Below are 16,538 nucleotides of genomic sequence, written 5' to 3' on the forward strand. Positions count from 1 at the left end.
ATTTGCTATTCTTGATTGATTTATTTCTTCACTTCAGTTCATTTTCTAAAACCTTCTTTGATATATGTACTTCTGTCGAGAATACAGAGAGTAGAGTTTTTGTCTACTTTTCTAACTATTATTTCGTTGTTTTTGACCAGGTTCCTGAGAGCTTTTTGTTCATTTTTGTAAAGATTTGGTGGGATCTTCTTCAGATTAATTTTGCTTAACTCATACTTTGTTGCAAATAAATAATTTTCTAAGGTACCGCATGAATAGGCTGGTTTGTATCCACTATTTATATAAAATGGATGCTTTGATTAATTTTGCTGTCGTGGAGTAGATAGTGACAGTGAAGTTTACGCTCAAATTCCTCAAAGTCATTCATGATAGCTTATCTTAAACCTTTTAAGCTAGGTTGAGGTATACACTTTTCCCCTTTTGAAAGTCTTCTAATACTCTTTAGGAAAGATTTTAGACAACAGATTTAGCTTTTTCAATGCTTGTATTTCTTATCGACGTTTTTATTCTTTCTCGTAGATTCAATAATCTCTCTCTTTTGCAATTTCTTGTTTTTAAAGATTTTACAAAACGTCTAGTCATTATGATAAGCTCTGTTAGAATGTGAAAGATCTCGACAGCTACTATTCTTAATTCAGTATAAGTTTAATGAAAAGATAACTAAATTTTTAAAAAAATACATAAAAAATGACAACTCATCAATATAATTTACCATCTGAAATAAAAGAACCGCTTCTCGATACCTGTAGACATATTTACTACATAAAATTGTAATTTCCAGGATAAGAGTATTTCGTAAGAGTAAATTATCGGAATAAAGGTTATTCACGGATAAGTGTATGGCACACGTATTCCTTTTAATTAGGAGCCTAAAAAACACGGATGTCATTCGGTGTATTGAGAAAAATTGATCGTGAAAGAATAACTAACGGTGGTCAAGTATTGCGATCGGATCGTGAATGCAATTAAGTGTAATTCTACTTCAAAAGTTGTGAAAAATCTGATGTATTTTCAAAAGGCGGAACAAATCAGAAAAAAAAATTATGTCTGTCATAATGATACAATTTCCTCAATAATACTGTGCACTAAGTTAAAGAAAAAATGAAGTACTTTCTAAGAAAACACAAAAGCCGATACACAATCCTATGAGAATCATTAAGATTAAAACACGTTTTGTATCTATAATGGTCACATTCCAATATATCATGATATATTTGAAACTTAATCTTTGTTGTGTCAGGACGTCCAGTAAAATAAAAGTATGTTATTACTTGAAAAAGTTCATATTTTTTAAAAAGTATAATTTTGTTGATTTTTAATCAAAATTGATCGTGAAAGATCATTCACGCATTATTTTGATCGTGAAAGACAAGGCGTGACCAGACATAATGACCAGAAAACAACATTTCTTTTACAAATTGATATACTTGTAATTGGTTAAAGTGTGTTATTACTTACTAAGAACGTAAATTAATGCTGTCATTGTTTGGTGATATATATATATATGTACCCATATTTAGACCTGTTTTCATTTAAAAGGCAATGCTACGTGTATCTATAGGCATCCAAGATAATAAGACCTCCAGGAGCATAAATTATCGAAAAGTAAATATCTTTATATGTTTAATGCTAAATGCATCCACGAATGAGTGAAGCGAGAGGGGGTCTGGTGGTTTTCCCCTGGAAATATCTTTATGTGTACGTTTTTGTTTCCGTAAGGGTTAATTCAAAGAAGCTATATCATTTAATTTTACATACAGGTGTATAGAAGATTTTCTTTTCATTAACAATACAAACTTTTCTGATTGGGTCCCATTGATAGTCATGACCTAGAGATTACAGACACCACATATATAGATTTCTTACCCAAATTTATAGACATATACCGCGAATTTGACTACAGCGGTTATCTCAATACCAGAGTATATAGTGCCCACTAGTTTGAAAAATCGTGCACACGACTTTTAATCTCGTGCCTACAACATTTCAAAAATGGTGCACACAACCTACAAGACTGGTGCTAAGGACTTTCAAACTGGCGCGCAAGACTTGCAACAACTGGTGCGCACGACTTTCAAACTGGCGCGCACAACTTTAAAGAATTGGTGCGCATGATTTTCAAACTGGTACTCACGACTTTTAAGAACTGGAGCGCACGACTTACAAACTGGTGCTCACGACTTTCAAACTGGTGTGCATGAGTTTGAAAGTCATGCGCACTATTTTGAAAGTCGTGCACACCATTTTAAAAGTCGTGCGCACCAGTATGAAAATCATGCGCGCCAGTTTGAAAGTCATGCGCACAAGTTTCAACGTCGTGCGCACCAGTTCTTGAAAGTCATGCGCACTATTTTGAAAGTTGTGCGCGCCAGTTTGAAAATCGTACGCGCTAGTTTGAAAGTCATGCGCACAAGTTTGAAAGTCGTGCACACGGTCTGAAAAGTCGTGGCTCCGTACTTATGCTTTACTATACTGACTGTATTATCAACTACAAAAACTGAAATCAGATGAGAAAATCTTAAGTTTTCAAACGACATAAAACGTATGCAGGACTGACAGACGGACTTAGATTGTTAAAAGAAACTAGTCAGTGTGTATTATCAAATAAGTCATTCAAATGCATTCTTTTGTCATACCAATTACAAATATGAAATATCAATTGTTAAATCAAAGATTTGATCATTTTCGTAGATTTTTGCAATAACGAATAAGCGGCAACAGATCTTTCACGATCCTTTTCTCTATCATTAAAATGCAGTACCCGATCTTTCACGATCCGAAATATCAAATTTTTACAAATATTACCATTTTTGCAAAGTTTCTGATTAAACTGAATCAAAATAACTATAAGAACTATTTTAAAAAGTAAAATTGAACAAATATATTTTAGAGAAAGGTAGTTTATGCAATAGAAATTTGAAAAAAATAATCTGCCTTTTGTAGTTTTGTAAAAATGGTGTACCTTTTAGCCTTGGTTTTTCTCGGATACTGATCATAATGTTGAACCATTTTGACAGACAGTTTAATTTTTCCAATATTTGTCACTATGATTGATTAAATTAGATTATTTATTGACATTTCATGTGTCTTCTCGATTAAATTTCATTCACGATTCAATTGCAATACTTGACCACCGTTACTTATTCTTTCACGATAATTTTTCTCGATATACCGAATGACAGCCGTGAAAAGGCATCTCATTGATCATGTTGATGTGAACACTTTTGATAATTCACCAGTCGTGAAATTCGCCGGATCATTTGAAAGCACAACATAAGGTATAAATCGGCTAAGCCAAATGTGGCGTTACATTTTTTTTAAATCGTCCCTTCGTAAATTTTACGGACGCCATCACGAGTTGGTTGACCGTTATGGAATAACCGTTTCACAGATGATATCGGATATGTTACTTATGTCGTAACTACAATACCCTTCCCTTTTCACGAATGTGACTTACCGAATTAGACTATTAACCGGATTTGTAATAACATAAGCAACACGACGGGTGCCACATGTGGAGCAGGATCTGCTTACCCTTCCGGAGCACCTGAGATCACCCCAGTTTTTGGTGGGGTTCGTGTTGCTTAGTCTTTAGTTTTCTATGTTATGTCATCTGTACTATTATTTGTCTGTTTGTCTTTTTATTTTTGGCCATGGCGTTGTCAGTTTGTTTTCGATCTACGAGTTTGACTGTCCCTCTGGTATCTTTCGTCCCTCTTTTAGAAATTTTGCTTTATAATGGTCTTCATTATCGTAATTTTCATCCTACACACGTTTTGTTACCAGGGCCATTCATGAGTCTGGTGTTGAAAAAAATACGTCTAGCATATTGAATGACAAGCCAGTTATCTCTGATAATTCTTTTTTTTTTATCAAGAATGAAACGTAATACATATATATATACAGGTGTTACTATGTATACTAACTGTAGCCAATAAGTATCACATATTGTATTTTAAAGTCTCTAATATGCTTGAGTCTTTATTATTATTTCTTCTTTCTTTATTTTTTTTTATCTTGGAGTAGTAATGAATAATTGTTTATTCATAAAAATTGTAATCACAACAAAATCAATCATGTATGACGGAATGTGAAATCCAATAAAGGCGACAGAATATTAATTCAACCAGAATGAGTTTAACTCTTGCTACCATAAATGTGAACGGTTTAAGTGATTAAAAAAACTTCATGGTTGGTTAAGAAAAAAGTTAATATTGCATGTTTACAGGAATTTGAAACCCACTGTACTACAAATGATAAACACCTCTGGAGAAAAAATGGAGAGATAGGGAAGGTGAAATAAGCTTTTGGAATTGCGGTACAAGTGATTCGAGGGGGTAGCTTTTCTTGGATTTCAATTGAAGGACAGTATAGTAACTTAAAAAATCTAGACTGTTTATGACGTCTTTACACTAAATCCGTTGGATGTTTACTGATTGATATTTTAGTCTTAGATGAATGATTTTTTGTATTAGTTGTTATTGACTTTGAACTAGCTGTCAGTAACTGCGAGTACTCTCAGAACTGTACTTCGTGTCTTTTTGTTGTGGGGATGTATAAGTACCCGTTCACGTCCACTCTGAGATTTTGTTAGATGTATTTCTATTTGTATTTTTCTGATTAGTTAAACCTTTTTCAACTGATTTTTATAGTTTGTTCTTATGTTGTACTTTTACACCACTGTCCCAGGTTAGGGGGATGGTTGGCGCCCTCAAACGAGTTTAACCCCGCCACATTCTGCATTTGCCTGTCCTAAGTCAGGAGCCTGTAATTCAGTGATTGTCGTTTATTGCTGTGGAACGTATTTATTTCGTTCATTACTTTGTACATAAATTAGTCCGTTAGTTTTCTCGTTTGAATTGTTTTATATTTGTCATTTCGGGGTCTTTTATAGCTGACTGTGCGGTATGGGCTCATTGTTGAAGGCCGTACGGTGTTTGTGTCATTTGGTCTTTTACATGAAGTAGTAAACATATATTCACCCAATGAAACTAATTCACGAGTTTTTAAAAACTTAACAGTACCTGATCAAGAGACAAATGGTACTCAAATTATATTTGGTGACTTTAATTGCGCTATTGACAGAAAACTTGACAGCTACCCAATAAGATCAAACCGTGATCAATCTTACAACGAGCTAAAAGACCTAATGACAATTAATAACCTCATAGACATATGGCGCTATCATAATATGAATGTTAAAAAAATGACTTTCCAAAGAAACAACTCAAGGTCTCGAATAGACCTTATTCTTTTGAGTGAACTAGTTGCACATAAAGCGTACAGTAGCAAAATATTACACTTTTCTTTAAGTTACCACGATCTTTGTAGTGTAAAAATTAAAATAGACGAAATAGTACGTGGCACAGGAACATGGATTATGAACCAAAATTGGAATGTCAGAATCAAAATTTTAAAGCTAGAAAATAAATAACCGAATAATGAAAATGACGATCCAAATAAAAAAAATGTGCACGAAATTAAATACATGGAAAATACAATTCGAGAATTTTATGAGCAAAAATGCGAGGCAGCCATTCTCCGCTCAAAAAGTGAAAGGTATGAAAATGGTAAAAAGGCCTCTAATTTTTTCTTTAGATTAGAAAAACAGAAAGCTAAAAACAAATTATGGAATCGCATAAAATGCTCGGACGGCAAATTTGATAATGGCATTAATTCAATACTATCAGAGCAGGTTAAATTTTACTCCGAGTTGTTTAGCACAGAGGGTTGGGACGAAATTAGCGCAGAGAAACTTATCGAATGTATTGACAGGAGACTGTCGGACGATGATAGAAAAACTATAGAACGACAAATTGACGTCGATGAATTAACAAAGACAGTTCAAAATATTGAGAAAGATAAGTCTCCAGGAAGGGATGGGATTATATCGAAGTTTTATCACATATACTGGGACCTTAACAAACGGATTTCACTGAAGTAGTAAAGGAAGTATTTGACGAAAATGAACTCAGTAAACCTAAATACCAGGGAATGTTAACTTTACTACATAAGGAAGGGGAACGAGAATTTATAAATAAAACTGGAGGCCTTTAAGCTTGATGAATACGGATTATAAAATTTTATCAAAGATGTTTGCAGAGCGTCTTAAACCGTTGTTAAATAAAATCATACATCCGGATCAAAAAGGGTTTTTAAAGGGGAGAAATATAAGTGATGGGAATAGACTTTTACAGGATATTATTGAAGAGGGATAAAATATATTTCTAGACCAGCAGAAAGCTTTTGATAGAGTCGAATGGATGGCTAATAAAGGATATGGAGGGCTTCAATTTTGGTAATAATTTTTGTAGCTGGACAAAAATGCTATTTAAAAATGTCAACACTTGTATTAAAAAAATGGATTTCTGTCTAAATCCTTTTCAATAAGCAGATCAATAAGACAAGGATGTCCTATAGCCCATCTTTGTTCATAATACAAGCGGAACCAATGGCGTGTGCCATTTGCGCAAATGCAGAAATGCAGGGACTTGAAATATCAACGGAAAACGGCCATATTGAATTTAAATTATCAATGTTTGCGGACGACACGAAACTTATAAACAAATCCGAACAATCGGCCGAAAAAGCCTTTGAAATATTGGAAATATATGAAAAGGCCTAGGGTTCCAAAATTAACTTCGATAAAACAAAGGGTTTATTTTTGAGAGGAAGATAAAAAATTGTATTCACGTTTGGAAAACAAGAAATTTAACTTACAGAGGTAAAGTATTGATTAAACAAAACCAATTAATACCTATTTTAGAATACGAGGTTGAGATGAGGGGTTTACCTAATGAGTGTGAAAAAAAGAAATAAACTCGCATTTCTGGGATTTTGTTTGGAGCTCTTAAGTCAGTCTTGTCGACAGAAAATTATGTCGTCTAGATGAAAACTTGGGGGGTGGGGGGGGGGGGGAAGTATCATAAAAAGCAAACATCTAAAATTAATTTATGGAATCTAAGAAAATCCAACACAAAGTTGGAATGCAATTGCAAAATACTGGCTAAAACATTTTGACATAAAACTTTGGTATTGAATATTTTATATGTACCTGTAAAGAACTAAATGGAATTAATATTAAGCATATGTCAAATTTCTACCAAAAGGTGTTTACTGCATTGTGTGAACTTTACAGTAAAATGACCGAACGTTCAAAACATAGTATTCTTGAAGAGAATATATTTGGTAACAACACTATATAATGGGAAGGGAAACGTTTGTTCTTCCCTTTCTTTACCAAGAGTCATATCGCCAAATTTAAAGATGTATGGAATATCGACACGGACACCTTTTATAGTAATAAAATTATACTTGATAAACCAATAGATAAACGTAATTGTATATGCGAATACAATCTAATAAAGAAATCAACCCCCACTGATTGGATTAACGAACTTAGAAGCGCCATTAGTAATCCAACAAATTTGAAGCACATAAAAATCCAGAATAACAAAATATATGATATGAAAAGAAAATTTATAATTTCCAGAAAAAAATCAATTAAAATCATTACAAATGAAATGGAATAGAACATTTAATACAGAACTAGACTGGCAATCAGTTTGGAAAAAGCTACACTAGCTGCCTGTATCAAACAATATTTTCCAATTTCAATGGAAATCACTACATAATATTCATTATAATATACTAAATTTTAAATTGTACCAAATGCGGAAGTCCGATGGCCTATGTAACTTATGTGGCAAATTTTTGAAACCAAAGAGCATTTATTGTTATAAAATTCAAAAGATCATAAAGAAATAAAAAGATTGTTAACTATGTGCATAGATATCACGCTTAAGATATCCAAAACATGATTATTAGATATAATCAAGATCTTGATAATACTCAAATAAATATTGGAAATTTGATAGTGTTTTCCGGAAAATTTAGTATTTGGAAAGGTCGGAACGACATTAAATTCAACAGTATCTAATGAAACATCCATCCTCCGTATTTTTAAGAAAGATATGAATGATTTTATCAAAATTATCGCTAAATCAAACAAAAAGAACTTATTCGGAATAGACAAACTGGACCGTTTATCTCAAATATTGTAATCAATATCAATAGTCGAATTTGCTTATTATTTGTTTATTCTTTTCACATTATGCAGATAAATATATAGTATATATATAGTTATGAAATAACCTGTGCCTCGATATTATAGTTATAGTTATCATTTGAATACAAAAAGCACACTTTGAACTAGTATATTGTTTACACCTTCATTTATAAACAATCGCCGTTATTTACATCAGTTAATTTTATAGTTTATATATAATATATATTTATATTACATACGATATATTATTGTTTAGTATTTTTACTCACCACAGACTGTGTTTCTTCATAAGAGCGGACGTTAAGCAACCAACAATCAATCAATCTTCATAAGAGCACGTACATTTATTTCACAAATAATCCTTCATCGAAAATTCTAGGGATTGAAGCACGTGTTTTGTCGTTGTCAACATCTAACAGGCATTTAACCGGGAACACAATTTAAATAACAAAAGATTTCATAATTGGTTGTCTTTTATTTAAGTGACGAGAAGAGCTCACTTGGCCTTTGGGCCAGGTGAGCCAATAACTAAGTCCATTTATCAGTAAAATATGGAAAAATGAAAATAAATATTTTCAAAATTTCGCTCTTGAAACCATCTTTTGGTCATATACAAGCTTCCATCCAAATTTCCTTAAATTGCATGAAGGTTTGACAAAATTATTGATTTCTAAAAAAACTTTATCCACAGACTGCACCTAAATGTTGCCGCCGCCACCGCCGCCGGAATCTAGGATCACTTTGTCTCGCGACATTAATGCCACTGGCTTGACAAAAACCACCCTCAGCTCTTATATCTGTTATCAGAAGCAACGCTCATGCACTTTATTCGTCTTGCTTGTAAAAAATACTTCTTCTCACCTGATATCACCCCTTGTTTTAGGTGTATTTGTCTTTTAAACTTTTTTCGCTTTTTGCCATGACATTGCATGTCGGTTTGTTTACGACTTATTAGTCTTAATATCCTTACTAGTATCTAAAGCTCTCTTGTACATAACAGGTTGGGGACAAACAACCAAACGGGACACAGTTTTTCAAATGAGGGATACTTTTCTAGTGTTAAAAAACTGTTTTTTTTAAATAAACATTTTATACTTGAAATGGCATAAATACCCTTCCACGTCCGGTCTGTGTTTTTGTTTTATGTTTTTCTGCTTTGTATCGATCTGATGAGTTAAGCCCTTTTTCAACTGATTTTTATAGTTTGTTCTTATGTTGTGCTGATACACCACTGTTCCAGGTTAGGGATGGAGTGGGATTGAGCGCTTACAAATATGTTTAACTCCGCCACATTCTTTATGTGCCTGTTCCAAGTCAGGAGCCTGTAGTTCAGTGGTTGTCACTGGTTCATGTCTGTTATATTTGTTTTTCGTCAATTGTTTTGTTATAAATTAGGCAATTACTTTTCTTAATTAAATTGTTTCATATTTTTCATGTCGGGGCCTTTTATAGCCGACTATACGGTATGAGTTTTTATCATGGTTGAAGGCCGTGCGGTTGCCTATAATTGCTAACATCCACTTTATTTGATCTTTTGTGGATAGTTGTCTCATTGGCAATCATACCTCATCTCCTTTTTTTTATGCATATTCATGACAAATGCAACAAATTAAAGTGTTTGGATAGTGAGACATGTCTTTCTGCAGACGGTTACCTTGTGAACTACTACTTTAAAAATCCGGCTCATCGTGTCGGTCTAGTAAATATAAATCTTAGAATTAATTGATCACAAAGCTTTTCGTGTAGAAAAAGTAGTCATCAGTCAACTTGCTTGATTGAAGTTTAAAATACTTTCTAATATTAAACATGTACAATGGAAATATTTTGCAAATAATATTGATAAATGACGTTTTAATGAACGGTTTTTACATCATTAAAGGTTTATTTAAAGCCAAATAATGAAAAAATTTCTATCATCAGTGTTAATGTAAAATTTTATTGTTTGACAAATTAACCATATAAATCTCCATCTTGTGATACATGCTGTAATATATAAACCACTGAAAATACTGCATCTGCACATTTCAAAGTCTCAAAAGGTATATTAAATATCTTGTATTTTGTTTTAGAATCTATGTTTTATTCTAAATCTTTTATTAAAGAGTAGTTGAAATGCAGAATATCACAGTTAGGTCTGCGTCCAACCTTTATTCAAATCTATACATTGTTAATGAAGGTCGGTTGAAAACTTAACTTTCTCGTAATTTTCTTTGTACTTGGTTGTTTTTTAAGGATGAAGCCACCGAAATAAATGGTTGAACCATCATTGTATCATACTTATAGTTTATATTGAGATAAAAGGGTAAATAACGAGCCATTCAGTTGACAATTGGCATGGTTTTCACATGGAAAATTCTAGCCGTATGAGTTATTATAAAGATTGAAATTATCAATATGACAAATATCGACTAAAACATTATAGTTATCTTATCTTTACTGTATACAGAGACGACTCTAATTTATGATTAAAAAGTGTATTATAGATATAAATCCAAAATTGTTAATTTTTTTCGCAACAGTTGCACTTGCACATTACTCTGTTTCTATTCTGGTGATGGCGACTGCCATGTTGTAAATCATACAATTTCTGCATATTGTCCACGGTGATATCGCGGTGACTAATTTAAAAACCTTGTATATTTTATACCAAATGAAAATTCTCTAGCATTAAATCTTCGGAGATGAACACATACGAGTTTTTTGCCAATCCAAAATTGTCATCTACCTCCATGAGTCACAGCCATGATACTACGTCACACGCAAGGATAGGTTTCTATTTTTTATTGGAAAACGGCTCGCTTCAAGGTAAGTTAACACAAAAAATAATTTAGAAATAAATAAAGAATAAGTAATACGCCCATGGCTATTTCTAGGATTAAAAACAAAATTCATGTGCTCGCAAAGCGTTTTGTATTCGTACCGACAATGTTGTGTTGGTATGACGCAAATACTACACGGAAGTCCTTAAGAATGAAATTATACATTCAACTACATTCAAGGCCGTACGCTCCACAGAGAGTCATATAGTAAATAATCGTGTCACTACCACAGCTCAGCTTAAGGCCTCCTCTGAACATTTGAAGGTCCCCATTATTTATTGGTTACCTTAACTTCACAAAAAACTGTAAAATATCATTTCATCTCTGCATCTAGTAAGTGTTCTACTACTAATCTTTCGGTGCTTTTAACGAGTTCCTTAAGTACGGTAAAAAAACTTATCATTAATATTTGTAATAAAACATATGAAAATAGTGAAATTAACCATATTTGGAGTGTAAACAATTCTTTGGATGTTTTAGATAAATTACGTGCCTATGATGGTCCTTTTGATTCGATTGACAGTTTTGACTTTTCAACTCTTTATACTACACAATCTTATCAAATACAAGTTTTCCTATTTTATTAAATGGTCGTTTGATAAATCTGAATGCAAATTTATTTGCTGCAACTCATATAAAGCCTTTTTCTCAAATGAGACAGGTAAATATGCTAGATATACCTACTGGAGGTGTGATGAGATGATTAAAGCCGTAAATTTCTTCCTTGACAACATTAATGTACGTTTCGGCAATAAAGTTTATCGACAGGTTGTAGGTATTCCGATGGGCATCAATTGTGTCCCTGTAATAGCATACTTGTTCTTATACTGTTATGAATCACAGTTTATGGCCAAATTCAGTAAAGAACCATCTAAATTCCATTTAATTGATGAATTCAACAACACTTACCGTTATCTTGATGATGTTTTTTCGTTAAATAATCAATAATTCTCTAAATATACTGCTGAAATTTACCCAAAAGAACTTACTTTAAATAAATCAAATATTAGCAGCAATAACTGTCCTTTCCTAGATTGAAATATTTCAGTGTTACACCAGAAACTCTACTCAAAAATTTACGACAAAAGGGATGAGTTTTCTTTCCCTATTGTTAATTTTCCGTTTTTGGACGGTGATGTTCCTTTGGTACCGTCTTACGGTGTTTATATATCCCCACTCGTTCGCTTTGCCAGTGTCTGTAGTGATGTTTTGGATTTCAATAATCTTTGTCTATGTATAACTAGTAAATAATTAAGTCAGGGATTTCGTTACCACAAATTACTTTAAACCTTTACTAAATTCTTCCATAGATTCAAACATTTGGTTTGCAAGTTTGGCTGTACCTGTAGAAAACTTATTTCAAACGGAAAAGCACATCCTAAATTGTATGGTGATGTTGTTATACAAGCCCGAAAATTTAGATACGATCCGGATAAACTTGTCAATCTTTTAAATAAACTTATTCTAAAAGGTTACCAATTCAACACTGTAATTACATCTTTGAATGTTGTTTTAATTGGTATAAATATTGATTTCGTTATCTGTAAACTAACACCATACTAAATATTCTTGTTATACACATTTGCATTTCCACTGTACTACAATCTGTCGATACCTTTATTTTGGCATTGCACATGTACAAGGTCATGTTTTTCTCTGATTGTTAATGACGTCTTTACACTAAATCCATTGGATGTTGGATGTGGACTGATATTTCAGTCCTAGCTATATATAGATACATGAATTTTTTCATTAGTTGTTATTGGCTTTGAACTAGCTGTCAGTAACTGTGAGTACTCTCAGATCTGTACTTGAGGTCTTTTTTTGTTGTTATCGCTGAGGGATGGATAAATACCCTGCCACGCCTGGTCTGTGTTTTTGTCTGATATTTTTCTTCTTTGTATCGATCTGATGAGTTAAGCCTTTTTCAACTGATTTTTATCATTTGTTCTTATGTTGTGCTGTTACACCACTGTACCAGGTTAGGGGAAGATTGAGCGCTCACAAACATGTTTAACCCAGCCACATTCTTTATGTGCCTGTCCCAAGTCAGGCGCCAGTACAGTGATTGTCGTTGGTTCATGTCTGTCATATTTGTTTTTCGTACATTGTTTTATTATAAATTAGGACTTTACTTTTCTCAATTGAATTGTTTCATATTTTACATGTTGGGGCCTTTTATAGCCGACTATAGGGTATGGGTTTTTATCATTGTTGAAGGCCGTACGGTTGCCTATAATTGCTTACATCCACTTCATTTGAACCTGGTTGGATATTTGTCTCATTGGCAATCATACCACATCTCCTTATTTTTATACAACTTAATTATACTCACTCCTCCGAAAAACCGATTAGTGAACCATACTCCTCTCTACTCATGCAGCGTGAAATGCACTTTTTGATGTGAACATCGTGAAAACCAGAACATGATACAGTTTGCACTTCATCTATTAAAGGATACAGATTGCACCTAAAAGGTTCTATGTTTAACTTAATTCAATGTGTTTGTGCCCTATACTTACACACAGCAAGTTTACACAGGAATCGACTAAAAAAACACTGGATACAGTTTTGCCTGAAATGAAGATACATCTGGCCCGATCACACAGTTATTTCGTAGTGCATTTTTTAAGACAATAAATTCAAATGTAAACCAAAAGTAAAAGGTAATGAATAAATCTATCATTTCTATATATATAAATAAATGTATGTCTTCAATAACGAGGTCAAATATTTGTGAATTGAGATGTATAACGAATGGTCTGTTTAATTATGTAAGACTGAGGATGATTAGTAATTAGGTCAATATAATTTGTTATGATTGGCATTTAAGGAAGTGGGACATTGTAATTACCGAATTAAAATGACAAAAATAGCCAGAAAATTGACAAAACTTAAAGACATACATACTTCAATGAACTGCTCTAAAGATATAACCAAATTTTTCACAGTTCATATGTGCAGATGTCAACAGACATGAGAATTACCTTACCTTGTTGTATCTCGAATTTTCCAATTATATTTGCATTTCGGACAAAATTGTACACAGTGCTTTTATGTATAAAAATCATGAGTAGATACTTATATAAACTTGCCATGTGTAAGTTTAACAGCACAAACACATTGAATTATACACATAGAACATTTTAGATGCAAACTGTATCCCTAAATAGATGAAGTGCAAACTTTATCATGTTCTATTTTTACGATGTTCACATCAAAAAGAGAATTTCACGCTGTATGCGAGCATTATACAACCTGGTTTTTGTATTTTGTTGATAATGTTCGAAGAATGTGATGTATTCAATGCCTTTATTCATGAAATATAGCTTTTTGACGATATTTACGAGAAAGTGAAAACAGTATCCTTGCACAGTTTTCTTACTGTACAGAGATGTTTGCAAAATTAACAGCCTTTTAAATTCCCAAATGATGGCGATCATTAAGTACAAGAAGGGAGGAGTACGGTGCACTAATCGGTCTTACTGGAAATCAACCATTGGTAAACGATTTTTAAGGCGAAAAATAAAATTAAGATTGTTGGATGTTGCCTACTTACGCACTTTAAAAGCAGTCTACCCTAAAAATTTTATGATACAAATTGGTTCAATTTTTTTGTTAAAAGATCTTTTCCTGCTTTAACGTCGTTTTCTTGTCTCAAACATGTAACTTATGTTGTTGGCGAATAAAAGATAAAATCCCTACCTACCTACCCAACCCTACAAGGCATGGATAGGCAACATCAAACAAAGAATTTTTCAAGGGTGGCCTAAGCACTATCTCTGGATAATAGTGTAGACCAAAGAACGGAACCTTTTGTTTTTTGTTTGTTTTTTTTTTAGGGGGGGGGGGGGGGGGGAACTAACAAGTACAAAAAAAAAGTTTTAAAATCTTACTTGAATTTGAATAAAAAGGAGTCTATATCATACACTAAAAATATTGATTTATAATTTTACATAAATCCACAAATTCAAAATGTTATTCAATGCTAAATTTTTATGATTTTTTGGCTATTTTTAGGCGTTTATAATTTGTTGATCTGATTGATATATTGTTAGTTACTCAAGGTACACTTTTTGAGCTGTGATACTATGAATTCAAGTAAAGATTAAAGACTATTAGCGGCTTTGACCCTATCTCTTTTTTTAACATTTTTAATTTATTAACAGTTACATTATGCGTTAACACTCCCTTCAGAAACATGATACCCGTGAGGCAGTAAAATGGACCGACCACACATTGACAAATAAACAAATAATTAATTTAATGTACACTACAGTTTATATAACAAAAGTATTCTAGATTCTGGGAAAATGTCATAATTAACTGCTGCCTGTATTTCACTTTCATTTATCATCTTTATAATACTTTTAGCTAAAAATGAAGCACGTCTTTGCTCTGCTTTTCCTTTTGTCAGCCTTGTGCACAAATGCACATTTAGCATGTCATGGTAACGGTTGTGCATATGTCGTGCATGGTGGCAATCATGGTGGCGGAGATGACGTTGCATATGGTCATGATGGTAGCGAATATGGTGTGCATAGTGGCACTTATGGTCGAGTGAATGGTGGCAATCATGGTGGTAGAGATAGTGAGCATGGTGGCAATCATGGTGGCGGAGATGACGTTGCATATGGTCATGATGGTAGCGGATATGGTGTGCATAGTGGCACTTATGGTCGAGTGAATGGTGGCAATCATGGTGGTAGAGATAGTGAGCATGGTGGAAATCATGGTGGCGATCATGGTGGCAATCATGGTGACAATCATGTAGCAGTGAATGATGGTAATCATGGTCGTGGAGATTACAATGGATATGGTAGCAAATATGGTGAGCATGGTGGCAATCATGGTGGCGATCATGGTGGCAATCATGTTGCAGTGCATGGTGGCAATCATGGTGGCAATTATGTTGCAGTGCATGGTGGCAATAATGGTGGTGGATATTACCTTGGATATGGTGGTGGATATGGTGAGCATGGTGGCAATCATTGTGGCAATCATGGTTGCGATCATGGTGGCAATCATAGTGGCGGAGATAATGTTGAACATGGTAGTGGATATGGTGAGCATCGTGGCAATCATGGTGGCAATCATGGTGGAAATCACCGTGGCAATCATGGTGGCGAAGATCGCGTTGAACATGGTAGCGGATATGGTGTGCATAGTGGCGAACCTGTTGTGCATGTTTGAGTGCATGGTGAATAGAAAGATGCTTATTATTATAGATATAAAGATACTTTTCTCGAAATGGTAAAACGGACTTGAATTTGAATCATTATCCACATGCATATTTCTGTAGATATACTGCAAAAAAGATATAGCCGGCAGCTGTGTTTTGTATTTATTATAAGCCTAAAAAAATTAACATACACATAGTGATTTGCTACGTTAAGTTTATATGATTCAGTTTTTATTTCAATGCATGTAATCAAGCAATCATGAGTTAAAAGCGCAAAGCTAGATAACAACTCACACGCAACTGTATTTAAAATTAATTGCAAGAAAGGGAATCATGGATAAAATCTCCCAAAAAACTCTGAAGCCCTAGGTCCTTGAACACAATATGTTACTCATTTGCATTTACAAAATCAAATTTATAAACGTTTTCATTGTTTTATTTTTAAGCTTGATTACTGAAAACTAAGGAT

The 16,538-nt window shown here is 33.3% G+C and overlaps 1 protein-coding gene across 1 annotated transcript; it reads left to right on the forward strand.

The window, feature by feature from the left end:
* The first annotated feature begins 15,267 nt into the window (after positions 1–15,267).
* On the forward strand, positions 15,268–16,080 carry LOC127724913 (keratin, type I cytoskeletal 9-like). The gene has a single exon (XM_052231915.1). The coding sequence runs from the start codon at positions 15,268–15,270 to the stop codon at positions 16,078–16,080; it is 813 nt and encodes a 270-aa protein (XP_052087875.1).
* Positions 16,081–16,538: the final 458 nt, after the last annotated feature.

This window comes from Mytilus californianus, unplaced genomic scaffold (genome assembly GCF_021869535.1).
Source record: "Mytilus californianus isolate M0D057914Y unplaced genomic scaffold, xbMytCali1.0.p SCAF_14, whole genome shotgun sequence".
Lineage (NCBI taxonomy): Eukaryota > Metazoa > Mollusca > Bivalvia > Mytilida > Mytilidae > Mytilus > Mytilus californianus.